This window comes from Amblyomma mixtum, chromosome 1 (genome assembly GCF_055824585.1).
Source record: "Amblyomma mixtum isolate Tamu chromosome 1, ASM5582458v1, whole genome shotgun sequence".
In the NCBI taxonomy this organism is placed as follows: Eukaryota; Metazoa; Arthropoda; class Arachnida; order Ixodida; family Ixodidae; genus Amblyomma; species Amblyomma mixtum.
The window spans coordinates 233659567-233675190 of NC_143012.1; the positions used below are offsets into that span (position 1 = coordinate 233659567).

General features: G+C 51.0%; 1 protein-coding gene across 2 annotated transcripts; it reads right to left on the reverse strand.

The window, feature by feature from the left end:
* Window positions 1–2576: 2576 nt before the first annotated feature.
* On the reverse strand, window positions 2577–15387 carry LOC149371141 (uncharacterized). 2 transcript variants are annotated; one of them, XM_089564617.1, is made up of 4 exons: window positions 14585–15387; window positions 13163–13302; window positions 12096–12225; window positions 2577–2833 (listed from the first exon to the last, which is right to left on the reverse strand). In XM_089564617.1, exons 1-3 carry the CDS (start codon window positions 14898–14900, stop codon window positions 12139–12141), a joined length of 543 nt encoding a protein of 180 aa, XP_089420743.1. In that variant the 5' UTR covers window positions 14901–15387; the 3' UTR covers window positions 2577–2833; window positions 12096–12138. The 2 variants fall into 2 exon arrangements, with proteins under 2 accessions (XP_089420743.1, XP_089420746.1); XM_089564620.1 differs by lacking the exon at window positions 12096–12225 and having other exon boundaries at window positions 14585–15381.
* Window positions 15388–15624: the final 237 nt, after the last annotated feature.

The following is a 15624-nucleotide window of genomic DNA, read 5'->3' on the forward strand; positions in this document are numbered from 1 at the left end:
CCTAAGCAAAACACCTGCGGGGAGCCGCCTTCTGACCCGTTTACACATATCCTACGCAACACATACAGAAGAACGGGTCCGCATCCCTGAAGCCTGGCGCTTTGCACTCCAGGTGCGACCCCTTCCGAAGAACATGACTGCAGACACCCATGATGGTCGCCGTCTCGCGCGGGCGGAGGCTATTTCTCAACAATATGGCCATAAGCCAGGTGTCTTCTATGTGGATGCGGCCGGCCCACACCATGGGGGTTGGTACACGGCGGCCGTCATCCACCAAAACACTACAGTTCAGGGCCTTACTTTCCGTGCCCCAAACATTACATTTGCGGAAGAGATCGCCATTGCACTGGCCGCCGCAGATCCAGAGTCCCGAGTCATTATTACGGACTCCAGGGGCGCCTGCCGCAATATTGAGCAAGGGTATATTCCAGACCGTGCTTTCAAAATTCTCCACGCATGCGAATACACAGGGTTTCCGACCCATCGTACCATCGTGTGGGCTCCGGCTCATGCGGGTCTTGAGGGGAACGAGGCAGCAGACGCTGCCGCCCGCGCGCTTACTCACCGGGCGTCGCCTCATCCGCAGCCTGATCCGGAATTCAATTTCAATCCGGCCATCACCTTTAAAGAGATCACCTCTCTTTATCAAAATTTTCATGGTCTCTATCCCCCTCCCTGTAACGGCCTCACCAGGGTGGAGGAGCGCTGGCTTCTCCGCCTCTATACCAATACTGTACTGTGCCCGGCAGTACTTAAGCACTTCAATTCTTCTTTCTCGGGCGCGTGCCCACTCTGTGAGGAGGAGTTTTCGGACACCTACCACATGGTGTGGGCATGCCCTTCCAATCCTGCCTACCCACCCCACCTCCACCCCACTCGAGAGGACTGGGAAGCTGCCCTGCGCGGCTGCTCCGAACTCCATGCCCAACAGGCATTGGTAGCTAGAGCCCGGGCCGCTGCGGAAGCTACAGGGATCCCGGACTAGGGATCCCTCCTAGTGTTTGTAAGGGGCGGGCCCTTCTGGCTTGCCCCATCGACCTCTCACTGTAAATAGAAATAAACGTTTTCCTCCTCCTCCTGGGCAGTCTCATAGGACTTTATCGAGGGTGGCAGTGCTACCGCACTGAATGCAAGTGGGGTCTATGAGCTTCGGGTACATGCGGGCGTAAATGTAAGCATGACTAAGGTGTCCACTGCTGGCTACAACAGACAACGGTAACGCCGATGGCAACGGCAACGGCAACGTCGACGGCGACGCCGCGAAACGCAGAAACGGGTGCCAAAAAGAGCTGCGCTATGAAATGCCTGTGGCATAGCTAGCTAACCCTCGTTTTCAAGCGAAAGTCAGGCTGACATCTCCAGCGTGGTCACGCTGCGCCCTATTACTGTAGTGTCGTGGGTCTGCGACAACGTTGTCACCGCTAACGGAGGCAGCCCACATTCTCTCTCTGACCAACGCCACCTCAAAGCGCAGTTGAGGCGTCCACTTACCCAGAGAGGAAGTCGGAGCCTTAAACTTTGCCAAATCCAAAGAAAACAATAAATAGGCCGCATTGCTTGTGCCGCGTTTCTACCACAATGTTGTCAGTTGCGATGGATGCAGCGCACATGCGTCACTATCCCCACGTAGCTTAAAAGTGCGACTAAGGAGTCCACTATACCAGGGGCCTAAGAGGAGGAGGAGGTAAAGTTTATTAAAGATGTCTTACGCGCGGGTTGGGTGATGTTCCCTTCACCGCGGTGGGATCCTCTTCTAAGTTGGACGCCAGGTGGCTAACCGACGATGTCGTTCGGCGACCTCTTCGGCCCGCTCAGTGACTCGGAGTTGAACCTCTGGGTCCGAGATGAGCAGCGCAGAGTCCCTCTGTGATGGGATAGAAAACCGCAGCCTCTGCGATGGCTTGTCTTGATTACATGAGTATATGACGTGCGGTGTGTACACGCACGGATAAAAGGAAGTGTGTTAAGAGCTCGCGCCATCTGACTTGTTGTGTTTTACTTAGATATCTGGTTCTGTACGGATTAGATTAAATAAAGTGTTTAGAGGTGCCGCCAAATGACGTGTTTTGTTTGGAGATCTAGGTGGTTCTGGGAAGATTTTTCTTTTTTGAATTGGGTTGCACTTTCTATGTATGTCTTCACTGGCCGACCACAAGCCTAGTTACGAGTCTTTCCTTTGCTTTCGAAGCCACCCCTCTTCATGGCTTTCACAGCCCCTTTAAAGCGTTTACGCTCCCTATCAATTGCTAAATGCCTCGCAGAGTCGGCCATGTCGACCGGAGAAATCAGACTATCGGCACGTCGTCAGCGCGTAAGCAATCTCGAGGGCGTCGCCTTCGGCTGACTTGCGTCGTCCATTGCGAGACAATCGACAGGCAGCGCCCAGCGGTCTGCGCAGCGGCCGCGGCGATGGTAGATCGCGCGGCTGCAGCTGCTCCAAGTCACAAGGTACGTACATCAAATGGTTACGTACGCCGCTCCGCTCCTCCTGTTCAAGGTCTTTCTAGCAGACAGCGAATTCGGCGCCGCTAGGCTAGGAAAGATTTCGCTGAAAAAATGACTCGTATACACACCAGTGCGATAAAATATATATTATTCCATACATTTAACGTGTTGTAATCGACATTTCTTGTTTCACGTGCAGCAGCAAGAGTTCTTGCAACTTGTCAGGGGTAAAGACTGACGTCAGGTGTGTGGCGACGTCCACGTGAGAAGAAAGCCTGGTTCAAGTAGAGCAGCAAATGGCGCGTGAGCCGTGTCTGTTGTAGAGCTGAGGGGACCATGCCGATCGCCCTGCATGACAGGAGCCACTTTCTCCGTTCTAGGCAGCAATCTGGAATGGAGCAAAACAAACGTTTCTTGACACACTACCTCAGAGCTGGAAGATAGTTTGATCAAGCATCATGGTAGTGACGTACTACTTAGAGCAAAATTCCACTCTCCTCACACCTTGTTTTGCTTTCAGGTGTGACGGTTCGAGCTGCAGAGGAAATAAATGTCATAGCTAGAGAGCTAGGCATTGCTATGTAATATTATACATTCCAAACTCCTACCAGTTCTTATAAACGTGTTGTTTCTATGGGGTTTTACGTCCGCAAGCAACTCAGACTATAAGGGACGCCCTAGAGAAGGGCTGTGCAAATTTCCACCAACTCGGGTTCTCTAATGTTCACTTCCATTGCGCACTATACACAAGCCTCTCGAATTTCCACTCCGTCGAAATTCGAACGCCGCACCCGAGACCGAACCCGCGTCTTTCGGGTCACGAGCCAAGCGCCTTAACCCCTGAGCTAACGCGGCAGCCCTATATTGCCGCTCCTCCGCCTTTGAGAGACCTTTACACGGGCGGGGATAAAGACCATGGCCAGATTGATAATGTAAAACAATGTCTTTAAAGGAGTAAGCGGGAGTGAATTCGAGTTCCTGATCGTCGGGGTCGGAGGGGAATGTCCGGTGAGAGAGCGCGCGGGCGGCGGCGGCAGCTGCCTCATTTCCCTCAAGGCCCAAGTGAGCAGGAGCCCAAACGATACGCCGGTGCGCGGGGTCCCCGGTGTAGACGCTGTTTTGGAGAATGCGGTAGGCTAGATATGGTACCCAGCCCTGCTCGACGTTCCGACATGCCCCTCGCGAGTCGGAAATAATTGTTTTTGAATTGGAATCAGATGCAGCCAACGCAATGGCGACCTCCTCCGCGTGTGTTATGTCACGGGCTCGGAAAGTAAGGCCGTTCACTGTTTTGGATTGGTGGACGACTGCGGCCGTGTACCATCCCCCGTGGTGGGGGCCGGAGGCATCCACGTAGAATACGCCGGGTTTCGATCCATAGTGGCGGGCCAGGGCTTCCGCCCGCGCCAGGCGCCCGGCCATTATGGTCTTCACGGTTCATGTTCGCGGGAAGAGGGCGCACGTGGAGGGCGCATCTCCACTGGGATGGAATACGTATGCGCTCTTCCATAAGAGTGGTGTGTTGGATGTGCAGTCGGGCAAGCAGGCGGCGACCCGACGATGTCTTTGAGAGACGTGTGTATTGGTTGGTCAAGTGGGCTTCCCGGAGTATTCGCCAACTGCAGCCTGTACAGCCACAAGTCTTGAAACCACGGTGAATTGATCACGGTGACTGAAGATTGTCACAACGGCTTACCTAAAAGGGATAATAAATCCTCTTAAACGGCGTTATATGCCACTAAGCATCACGATTTGCGACCTAAAAGGGAAGAAATGGAAAAAAATGAAAGTAAAAAAACAATAAAATTACAGTACAGAGAGCGGAGTCGAACGGCCGACCTTCCATACGCAAAACGTGCCTCTAATCCACTGCGCCATAGCGGCGATGTCCAGCCGTCCTTCTGAACGAATATTTATAACCAGCCTTAATGTGGCTGCTACCTGCCGGTGGGCGGCGCTGTCATCGCTGGCTGTACCGGCTGCATTTGGCGAACACGCTTCCCGGAGCTCCCGGAATGTGTTCACCATGCCCAGCCCCAGGAGGCGCTTGTTGGAGGTGTTCACGGGGAGGCCCAGAGCCCGCTTAATAATTTTGCGGAGGATTTCGAGTGAATCCTCGTCTTGCTTCCGCAGGTGGAGGTATGGAGTCGAACATAGAATTCGACTGGTTTTGCTTCGCCTGTATACCAATACTTTGCTGTGCCCGGCAGATCTCAAACACTTCGACCCTTCTTTCTCGGGCAGCTGTCCGCACTGTGCGGAGAAGTCTTCGGACATTTACCACATGGTGTGGGCTTGCCCCTCTAACCCTGCTATCCCCCCTCACCCCAACCCAACCCGGGAGGACTGGGAGGCGACCCTGCTCGGCTGCTCTGACCTGCAGGCCCAACGGGCCTTGGTCGCGCGAGCCCGGGCGGCGGCCGACGCCACTGGGGTCCCGAACTAGGGACCTCCACCTAGTACTTGTAAGGGCTGGCCCCCTCTGGGTCAGCTCATGCAATACCTCCAGTAGTGCATGTGTAAATAAATGTTTTCCACCACCAGTCCTATATTGCAATGAACAGCCGACTTGTTTTCCGCTGAAGCCATCGAAGCTTTCTTTATTTGTGTAAATTAGCCCAGGGCATCAAATCTGCTACCAGCATCTTTCGGGTGAACAACTGAGCCTCATAACCACTGAACCACCGCAGCGGCTTGCTTATAAATGCGTTCCTTGCGGAGGCAAAGGGTTCAGCTGCGTCCGGAGAAATATTATTAATGCGGAACCATGCAACCAATTATAAAGATGGTATAGTGACGCTCCATGTAAGTGTGCCTGAGTTTAGTTCATTAGTTAATGAACCAATTAGCCGAATTAACCTTTCTAGTTAGACCAGAAAAATAAATAAAACCGAGGTCGAGTTGGAGAATCGAGCCACGGTCTGCGGAGTGCGAGACGAGCACGCTAACCACTTCACCATGCCAGCTCGATAGTTTGGAATGAACAAAGGCGCGTCTAGTGAATACGGTTTGGTTTAGGCTTGTTTTATGGGGTTTAACGTCCGAAAGCGACTCGGGCTATGAGAGACGCCGTAGTGAAGGGCTGCAGAAATTTCGACCACCTGGGGTTTTTAACGTGCACTGACATCGCACAGTACAAGGACCTCTAGAATTTCTCCTCCAAATAAATTCAACCGCCGCGGCCGGGATCGGACCCTCGTATATGGTGTCTTCATTCATTCCCGTCATCCTCCCTTTCCTTACAGTGAGGGTCAGGTGTCCACCGAGATATGCGAGACAGATACACTTCCTTTACTCAAAAACCAATTTACCGCCGAGCAAGGCATAGTGCCGAACGGGCGATGGCGTTCTGTGGACTCCCTGGCAGGGTTGCAAGACGCTGCCGCGTTCTACTCTTAGAGGCGAAGCTCAAACTCTTATCCACATATTAGTGACGCAAGCAACAACACCGCGCTTAGAACTTCCTCCTCACCGCACTTTAGGCCAACAAAGCGCCCTCCTGAAATTTGTTATATATCTTGGCATGTGTTGCTGCACCACATATAAAGGACAGCTTCAAAATGGCTGAGGCTTAGCTAAGGTTAAGCCTAGTCAGATGCGAAGCATATTGATGGCTAGGCTTGGTAAAGTTCCTCGCTTTGTTCTTCAGTTGTTGTAGAACGTTGTCGCCGAGCCGCATATTGAGCAGGCCGCTTAGCCAGACGTTCATCCCGCTCATCATCGGTCTCTGTGGCACGCTGAAGCTTTCGCTTCTCGTTCAAATCAGCCCTGCTTCTAGGCGGCATCCCAACACCTGGCCGCCTCGTAAGTGCCCGGAGAGCGAGGCAAGCTTAACTTTATGCCGCTGCTGTAGCGTCACGTGGTCAGCTGCAGCGCCTCTGATGTGGAGCATCCACCGCCGCGGCCGACCGCGCGAGCCGGCAGCCCATCTCTCCTCTGCTGTGACGTCATGTTGTCACGTGGTGAGCCGCCGCGCCTCTGATGTGGAGCCTCCACCGCCGCGGCCGACCGCGCGAGCCGGCAGCCCATCTCTCCTCTGCTGTGACATCATGTCACGTGGTGTCACGTGGTCACGCTAAAGGTCAATGGTAGCTCCACCGCCGTGCTCGACGGGCTGTAGTGTAGCTCTAGTAACATGCTTCGCATAAAAAGCATCAACGTAGTTCTGGCGTTCAAAAGGGAAGATGATTTATGGTTTATTTGAGTTCAACGTCCCAAAGTGACTCAGGCTATATGGGACGCTGTACTGAAGGGATCCCGAAATTTCGACTACCTGGTGTTCTTCAACCTGCACTAACATAGAAATCTCGCGATTTTCTCAGGAAAAAGGTAACTCACCTGCTAAATGTGGCTTGAAAGAGTACGCACAAAGCAACAACCGATCAGCTGCCGTAAATATGAGTGGCCAAAAAAGCATGCAATGAAAAGCCGCAGTAGTAGCTGCTATTTTCATCAAGGCACCGTAAAAGTTCTTGAGCCCGCCGCGGTGGCAGAGTGGTTACGACACTCGGCTGCTGGCCCGAAACACGCGGTTTGATCCCGGCTACGGCGGCTGAATTTCGATGGAGGCGAAATTCTAGAGGGCCTTGTACTGCGCAATGTCAGTGCACGTTAAAGAAGGCCAGGTGGTCGAAATTTCCGGAGCCCTTCACTACGGCGTTCCTCCTAGCCTAAGTTTCTTTGGGACGTTAAACCCCAATAAACCAGTAAACCAAACCGTAAAAGTTCTCGGGACGGGCTCGTGCCTTCAGAGAGGTTTCTATGTTCAACTACGCTATGTGCCATAACAGGATATCTTAGCCTACCGGCTTAGCACATTAATCAGCGAAAGCGTTTGAGGAAGAAATTCGGATTTGTCATGTGACAATGAGGGCTGGGGTGGGGGTTACGAATGAGGTTTGGACAAGTGCGTGGGCCCTCTCGACACGGCTAGGCGGTTTGAAATTCTTTCTTCAGAGCCCAACGCACTATCCCGTGCTGTACTTCTAGCTGAGGGCTGAGTAACGCAGTCTGCCACTGATTTTGTTTGAAAATTGGAGGCGTATATGGCATTTGTCCTATGGGCATTCGAATAGTTTGTGGTTAAGGTTTGCTTTAGAGTGATTCCAGAGACATCAGCAGGAATTGTATGCCGCTGGATACATCAGGGAGTAGATATAACGATTTGGGAATGTACCCGTTTGAAGTTGTCGCCAGGCATGCTGTTCTGCTTCGTCGAGGGAATAGTGCGGCGGTGGGTATTGGACTCATCGTTTCAATAGTGGAGGGATATTTCATGTTGGGTTACCAGGCAAGTCTTCCTGAACCACGGGCACCGCTGGCTCTGCGCCTGGATGACGAATCCTCGGGCACATACATGAGCTGCCGTATTCCTTGGGTGTTTGGTTATATGCTGGCACCCGTATCAGCTGGAACTGTTGTGTGGAAAATTTGCATCTCGCCATAATGAAGAAAGCGGGGGCATCAAACCTTCTTTAGTGAGGTTCCTAACTTCTGCCTTCAAATCAGTGAGGATGCTTCAAGTCCTGGTGCCGCCCATGGCGAGTGCTATGGCCGCCTCCTCAGTCTCTATCGACGGTCCGGTATTGAGAGAGACAGCCTTCGTCAGAGGTGTGCCGAAGTTGTCTATGACCACGACTGCAAATGCTTTCTTCTCGGAGTATTCTGCCGAGTCTGCGTGGTCCGTTTGTTGGGCAGTAGCTCTTACGCAGGGCCATTGCTCTAGCGGCCCGTCTGCCTCGGTCATGCACTGGGTGCAGGGTTTTTGGGGAGGGAGGAATGAAAATACTGTTGGCAATTTCATTAGGAAGGAAAAGATGGGGAGGGGTAGCGCAGCTGTGGTTTTGTAGTCAATTTTGAGTTTTCAAAAACTGCCCTCGCTGTAGTCGTGTGGCAGAGACGTTTGTACTGGGCTCCAAAATGCGCCTCAGCCAGTTCATCAACAGTGTTCTGTACCCCCAGCTAGAGCAATTCTAGAGCGAAAGCTCATCATATCATTATGTAAAACCACCTTTGGAGGCAGCAGAGCGTAAAATAGATTAATGAAGTAAAAACGAAAACAATACAAAGAGAAATAAAATTTTAAGATATAAAATAATATTAAAACAAAAATAACAGAAATATTGCAAAAACCAAAAGTTGCAGAATGAATTGTGTACCGAATATAGCTTAAAATAATTCCAGAAAGAAATGCGCAAAGAATTGTGTGAACAACTCCAGAAAAGCAGCTTCCGCTCTGGATAAAGGTTAGGCAGAATTGGGACGAACCTGTCTCGATTTTTTAAGGCGGAAGCCTTTAATGCCCCATCGTTGTAAGCAGGAGCTGTCGACAGAAAATGTCACGCTTTTCAGTTGGTCGAAATAGTCGTCACGTCACAGTGCGCGAATTTCAAACGGGCCCAATTGTACTTTGGCTACTAACCATGCAACCAATTAAAGGGATCGTATAGTGATGCTCTAAGTAAGTTTGACTGAGTTTAGTTAATTGCTTACTTAACCAATTAGTCCAATTAACCTTTCTAGTCAGACCAGATAAATAAGTAAAACCGAGTAAGAAATTGGCCGAGCTTGGGAATCGAACCCCGGTCTCCAGAGTGCGAGCCGAGCACGCTACCACTCCGCCATGCCAGCTCGATGGTTTGGAATGAACAAAGGTGCGTCTAGTGAATACGGTGTCTTCGTTGACTCCCATCTTCCTCCCTTCCCGTTACGGCGAGGTTTAGGTGTCCACCGAGATATGAGAGACAGATGCATTTCCTTTCCTCAAAAACCAATTTACCGATGCGCAAGGCGTATTTGTACGCGTTCCAGATTGGTCCAAATTGTCGTGACGTCACCACGCGCAAATTTTGTCGGGTGTCCACTGAAATATGTGAGACAGTTACTGCGCAACTTCCTTTCCTCAAATACAATTTTCGACTGGTGTCTACTGAGATATGTGAGACAGTTAATGCGTAATTTCCTTTCCTCAAATACAATTTTCATTTTCTTCACTACTGCCTCTCTTTCTTCTTTCACTCACACTTCCTCCCTTCCTGCACCATGCGGCTCAGGTGTCCACCGAGACGACAGAGAATTACAGCCCCATTTCCTTTCCTTAAAAAGCGTTGCGTTCAAAGGGCAACGCATCGCGCCGAACGGGTGGTGGCATTCCGTGGACTCCCTGGCAGCGCTACAACACGCTGTCGCGTTCCACTCCTAAAGGAGAAGCTTAAGCGTAATTAATTGGCAGTTAATTAATGCACCAACAAAATGTGAAGTGAACAATCGCGTAGCAGAATGCAGCACTCAGGCTTTCGCCTTTCACCACTTTAGCCGCTAAAGTTCCTCGTAATTTTTTCAGTGTGGTGGTACTTTTGAGTTGGTTGCGACTGACTGAGAGAAGAATGAAAAGGAAACGTGCACGGGCCTGCCGACTGGCTCCATCCGAGCAACCCCATCTGCCACGTGCAGATAGAAGAGTGTTGAAAAATAAGGAGGCGAAGGGCTGTCTTATATGCTGGTCGAATGATTCTGTCTAGGGACTCTCTCAGATTGAGAGAGTTTGATGCAACAGATAGAGTGCCTTATGAGCGATGGTTTGGTTTGGTTTATGGCGTTTAACGTCCCAATTAGAGATGAATGTAATGCATAGAATATGTTATATGGCAGAGAGCGAAGGCCTGCGCTAGTCGCCATGTATCCGACTCCCTCATTCCTCTAGGTTTGTTAGAAATTCTGCGAATGAGGAGAGACATCCTGTTGTAGCTTCCTTTTAGTTGCCCAATCAGCGAATTATTTCTCTCACAGAGCATTCCTAGTGCCCTGATGGTTCGGACTTGGGTATCTGGACCTCGTTGAGGGTGAATATCACCTATGGGGGTTTGAGTCTCGGGGTTTTTTGCGAAAGACCATGAGGATTGAGGTGTCCACGGACCCAGGGAACCAATAATGCGCATTTCCTTTCCTTAAAATGGTCGCAGTGCCAATGATTCCAATGAACACCTGCGGCATAGGTCAAGTTTCTGGTTTCTGCAACAACATATCAACGCCAACGAATTCAGCACACACCTGTCTCTTACCACAGCCCCGCCATGCACCTGAAAGCACAGCTGAGGCGCCCACCAACCCAGGGAGCCACTTATGCGCCTTTTATGCGAAGCATATTACTAGAGCTACACTACAGCCCGTCGAGCGCGGCGGTGGAGCTACCATTGACCTTTAGCGTGACCACGTGACACCACGTGACAACATGACGTCACAGCAGAGGAGAGATGGGCTGCCGGCTCGCGCGGTCGGCCGCGGCGGTGGAGGCTCCACGTCAGAGGCGCGGCGGCTGACCACGTGACAACATGACGTCACAGCAGAGGAGAGAGGGGCTGCCGGCTCGCGCGGTCGGCCGCGGCGGTGGAGGCTCCACATCAGAGGCGCTGCAGCTGACCACGTGACGCTACAGCAGCGGTATAAAGCTGAACTTGCCTCGCTCTCCGGGCACTTACGAGGCGGCCAGGTGTTGGGATCCCGCCTAGAAGCACGGCTGATTTGAACGAGAAGCGAAAGCTTCAGCGTGCCACAGAGACCGATGAAGAGCGGGATGAACGTCTGGCTAAGCGGCGTGCTCAATATTCGGCTCGGCGACAACGTTCTACAAAAGGAAAGCCATGTATTACCAAGCCTAGCCATCAATATATGCTTCGCATCTGACTAGGCTTAACCTTAGCTAAGCCTCAGCAATTTTTTTGTCAGAATCTAACAAAGTCTAGAACATTGTAAACACCAACGCTATTGAACCCACTGAACATCAGCGGCTTATTCCTCCAGTTTCTCGTGTCTGCCACAGTGTTGAACACATCAACGCAAGCAGCACAATTATCTCTCTCACCGCCACGTAGCTCAAGCCGCAACTGAGGTGTCCATTGACCCAGGGAGCCAGGAATGTGTCTTCCCTTTCTATTTGTGACTCTCACATGCTTCATACTAGCAGAGAAATTTAGCGAGGTTCGAAGCTATTAATTGTGTCGCGCTAATATGGAGGCAGTAATGCGCCTTTCCTTTTCTCAAAAAAAACGAAAGGAATTTTTAGACGCCATTGCCTTTGAGGAAAGGAAAGGCGGTAATGGCTTCTTAGGTCAGCGCACACCTCAATCGCGCTTTTTAGATTCGTGCCGGTGGTCTCCATCTGGAAAACGCGTTAATTAAACACCGTTAATTGGAGAAACATGGGAGAGGTCTTTGCCCTACAGTGGGTGTAGTCCGGCAGATGATGATGAAGATGGTAATGATGCTACTATTAATTTTTTGTCAAAAGCTATTGCAGCTCCAGCTGTGAAATGCTGCAGGTAAGGAGCGCGTATCACTCTGCAATAATTAGCAATAAAGCGCTTGTGTGTTCCATTTTTGGGCTTATATCTGTTGGTCGCACTGTTCACTTCTTTATCCAGCATCAACTACCACGACAACTGGCTCTTGCCAGCTGGGTAGTTGCAGGGACCGTTCCTTCCGTGTGATAAATCACGACCCTGGCTTGGGAAGGTGTTCACCGTGACGTCCGGCTACCGGAAATCATGCATGTACTGTACATCATTCAGGCGTTGCTAGCTCAAACGCACGGGGCAACCACAAGAGCACGATCGTTTCTCAGTACACCCCGGCATGCAGGCGCAGTGCCTCACCATCGCCAGATGCTCCAGGAGGCACGTTTACCGCCACTCCAGGTCATTGCCGAAGCCATATAGTGAGTACGCCTTGTCCGTTCTCTCCGGTGGTTGTGCCATACGATATAAGACGCGCCACAAATCCTACCTGAAAAACGGAGGAATAAATAACCGTGACAGCCCCTGGCACAACAGGCATACAACGACAACCAAAGAAAACACACTTCTGGGAGCCTTTGCTTCCTGTTCCTACGACGTTGTAATGTGTCGACAGAGGATATGCTTTGGCCGTCCGAGAACGGCGCAGAAAAATTCTGCATAAGAGCGTGCAATTTAACCAAACTGCGTGTTCAGTGAGCAGCATTCTTTGGCATATGTCGCAGTAATGAAACTCGGCCGTTGGCACCCACTGCACTGGAATAATTAGGTATCTGAGTAGTGCACGTAGTCGTCTGTGCAGCTAGCTACAGAGATGGCGGCTACAAGCGAGAGCGAGTTGAGACTGTAGTTGCAGGAGCTCTATGAGATGCAGCTCCACGAATCTTCTCCTCACCATTATCGATGTGATTGTTGGCTGCTGCTGTGGCTTGACGTTATATGCGATGAAAATGGATCCGACTGTTTCGTGTCTCTACAGAGAAGGTATTCGAGCATTTTGGAGCTGGAACAGCATAAAGCTTCTGGCTGATAGCTGTGAGGAAAGAGAATGAGCCTCAAGTTCTTTTCTTTGCTTAGGACGGACAAGCCGTTCGAGCTGTTCATATTAACCTAGTTCTTATGAGGCGCATAGTTGACAGACAGACGTTGTTCATTAAAGCGCGTTGTTCTAATAAAGCCTGTAGCTCTAAAAGAGGTTTCACGGCTTGCTGTCCTGGCTTTTCACACCTCGTGACGCATTGGTCACAGGCTACGTGTCGTGCAGCAATGTCCTGGTTTGGAGTGAACCAACACTACGACGTACGCTGGCGGAAACGCTCCGCGTCCACGTGTATTTCAAAGCCACTCGCCGGACGTAGCAGGCGACGCGCATGGCGGAGTAGCTGAGGGGTATCAGCACCGAGCAATCCAGGCCGAAGAACACGTACCACATGATCGGGAGCAGGTGCTCCGGCAGGCAGGTCTTCCATCAGCTCAGATTCCTGCCGAAACCTAACAGCCCCCAAGAACCATGCGTCCTCTCCGCCGCCACTGCCATTCGACCCATCTGAGACGCCGCCGGTTCCACCTGAAACATTGACGGACTGAGCACCCTGATCGCGGGACACGCAGGACGCACACAACGTGTGCACACAGCAGCCATTGCCCCAAGCGACGATGGCTTCTGCATGCCCTCAGTGAAGTGGCGTATATCAAGAGGAAAAGATTTGCCCACATGCGCTTTAAGCAACAGGGTATACACCTGCTTCGGTCGAAATGCCGTCGGCGTCGTATTAGTAGTAGTAGTGTTAGGAACAACGCGTCAAAATGAATCATATGTCAACCGTTTGCCGCAGAATGTTCCGAATGCTATCATGCGATTCAGGGTTTCACGCAGCATAAGCTTCCCAGTTAAAGCCTAACCTGCGGCAGGAATACGACCCAGACACCTATAATTGTGGGCTGCGGGTGTCCACAAAGATAAATGAGACAGTTACTGCGCCATTTCTTTTCCTCAAATCCAATTTTAATTTAGTACTTCATTACAGCACTTATTTCTATCTTCTTTTGCTCCAACCTTCCTCCCTTTCCTTACAGTGCGGTTCGGTTTTCCGCCAAGATGTGATACAAATGACTGCGCCATTTCCTTTCCTCAGAAATGCGTTGCGTTTAAAGCTGTTTGCAACGGGTAAAGCATCGCGCCGAAAGGGCGGTGGCGTTCCGTGGTCTTGCTGAGAGCACGGCAACACGCTGTCGCGTTCCACTCCTAAAGGCGCTTAAGCGTCCTCTAATTTCTTTTATGGAAAGTCGCTGTGCATATGATCTCTATGAATTTTGAAGAAAATTCAAGAAAACTGTAGCATGCTGAGGTGTGGTATGTCGCAGTGAAGCAGCAAAGGCTCTCAAACCCATAGGCAAGTGATGCATTATATGAACGCGCAATCATTGGTTAAACCAGCTCCACGCAAAGCGGCGGCGAGAAAGAGGTCAGCCTTTAATCACAGCAGCTACATGTAAGCAAATAACCTCCGAAAGTCACACCTGCTACTAAATTAATTTTCTTAATTGCGGACGCTGCAATTACAAAAATTTTTTGCAGTCGTTTTATCGAGTCGTAGCAAACGGAACATTGCATGAGCAGAGAAAGACCAGCAATGGTTCGACTTGAACTAGCGGGAGATTGGGACTTAAATCAGCTTGATTCTGTTTCCCACCCCAGAACAAACCGTTTATAGGGCCGATGTTTAGAAGGCAGGACCCAACTAGAGACAAATCTCAGTCCGGATAGGTTGGAAGAGCTATTTCTGCTTTTAAGACCGAGCGAGGCTGTTTTAAAGACCGAGCGAGGCAGTTTCTGCGGTCTAGCTTACGTGTTTGGGAGTCATCTCTCGCAAGCAGTTGGCCATGCCTGCGACGTCGTACAGGCAGAGCCAATGGTCTGGAAACAGCTCTCGGCAGTGGCTCGTTGAGACGCATTCGGTGTGTCAGACGGCACTGACGACCTGGCAGCAGGGGAGCATCACCATGTGCGAGCACACCCGGGCGCAGCAGTTTCCCGGCAGCAGGAGCTCCAGGCAGCGCGACCGCCAGCGGCTTCCGCCGTCGCCGTAGTAATCCAGCATGTACGCGGCGTCTGTTTGCTTCACTGCTGGCGCCAAAGGCGCTGGCCTCCGTACCCAACCGCATTGGTGAACCGAACAGTCGATATCGCCTGCTGGGTGAAAAGATCTCTATGCCGCCGCCTGAAAGGTTCAGCAGTTTCTGCTCTGTGATGACGCGGCACGGCAGAGTGGATCACGTGCAGCTGTGATACGCGTCAGCGTTCGACGCATGCGCACGCTGGAGACTCCGCGAGGCGCCGAATGAAAAGAAAAAAGAGTGAAAAAAAGTGAAATACTGAAAAATTAGTTTTGAGGAAAGGAAATGACACAGTGACTGGCACATATCTCGATGGAAACACGAGAAAGAGAGAGACAGAAAAAAATTGGCAGAGGCTTAGCTTGGTTAAGTCCGGAAGGTTGCGAAAGCAAATTACGAGCAATTTAAGCGACTAAAGTAGTGAAAGGCGAAAGCCTGAGTGCTGCGCGGAACGCCGGAATTAGCTCGAAGTGCTATTGAGGTGGCCACTAAACCACAGAGTTGGCAAAGGGCCTTTCCTTTCCTCCAAATCAACGCAGTCTACGCCGGTGCCTATATCAGAACGCATAAATGAACGCCGGAATTAGCTTAAAGTGATATTGAGGTTGGTAAGGCGCCTTTCCTTTCCTCCAAATAAAGGCAGTCTACTACGTTGTCTATGTCAGAGGGCATCAATGAACGCCGGAATAAGCTTAAAGTGCTATTGAGGTGTCCACTAAACCACAGAGTTTTGTAAGGCGCCTTTCTTTTCCTCGAAATCAACGCAGTGTAC

What these genes read in the sequence shown, in the direction of transcription:
- LOC149371141 (XM_089564617.1), bottom strand. Translation starts at nt 14,900, where the DNA reads ATGCGGTTGGGTACGGAGGCCAGCGCCTTTGGCGCCAGCAGTGAAGCA. An exon ending in GAGAGATGACTCCCAAACAC is followed by an intron (nt 13,303 to 14,584) that starts GTAAGCTAGACC and finishes TCAATGTTTCAG; the next exon opens with GTGGAACCGGCGGCGTCTCA. An exon ending in CACCTGCTCCCGATCATGTG is followed by an intron (nt 12,226 to 13,162) that starts GTACGTGTTCTT and finishes TCCGTTTTTCAG; the next exon opens with GTAGGATTTGTGGCGCGTCT.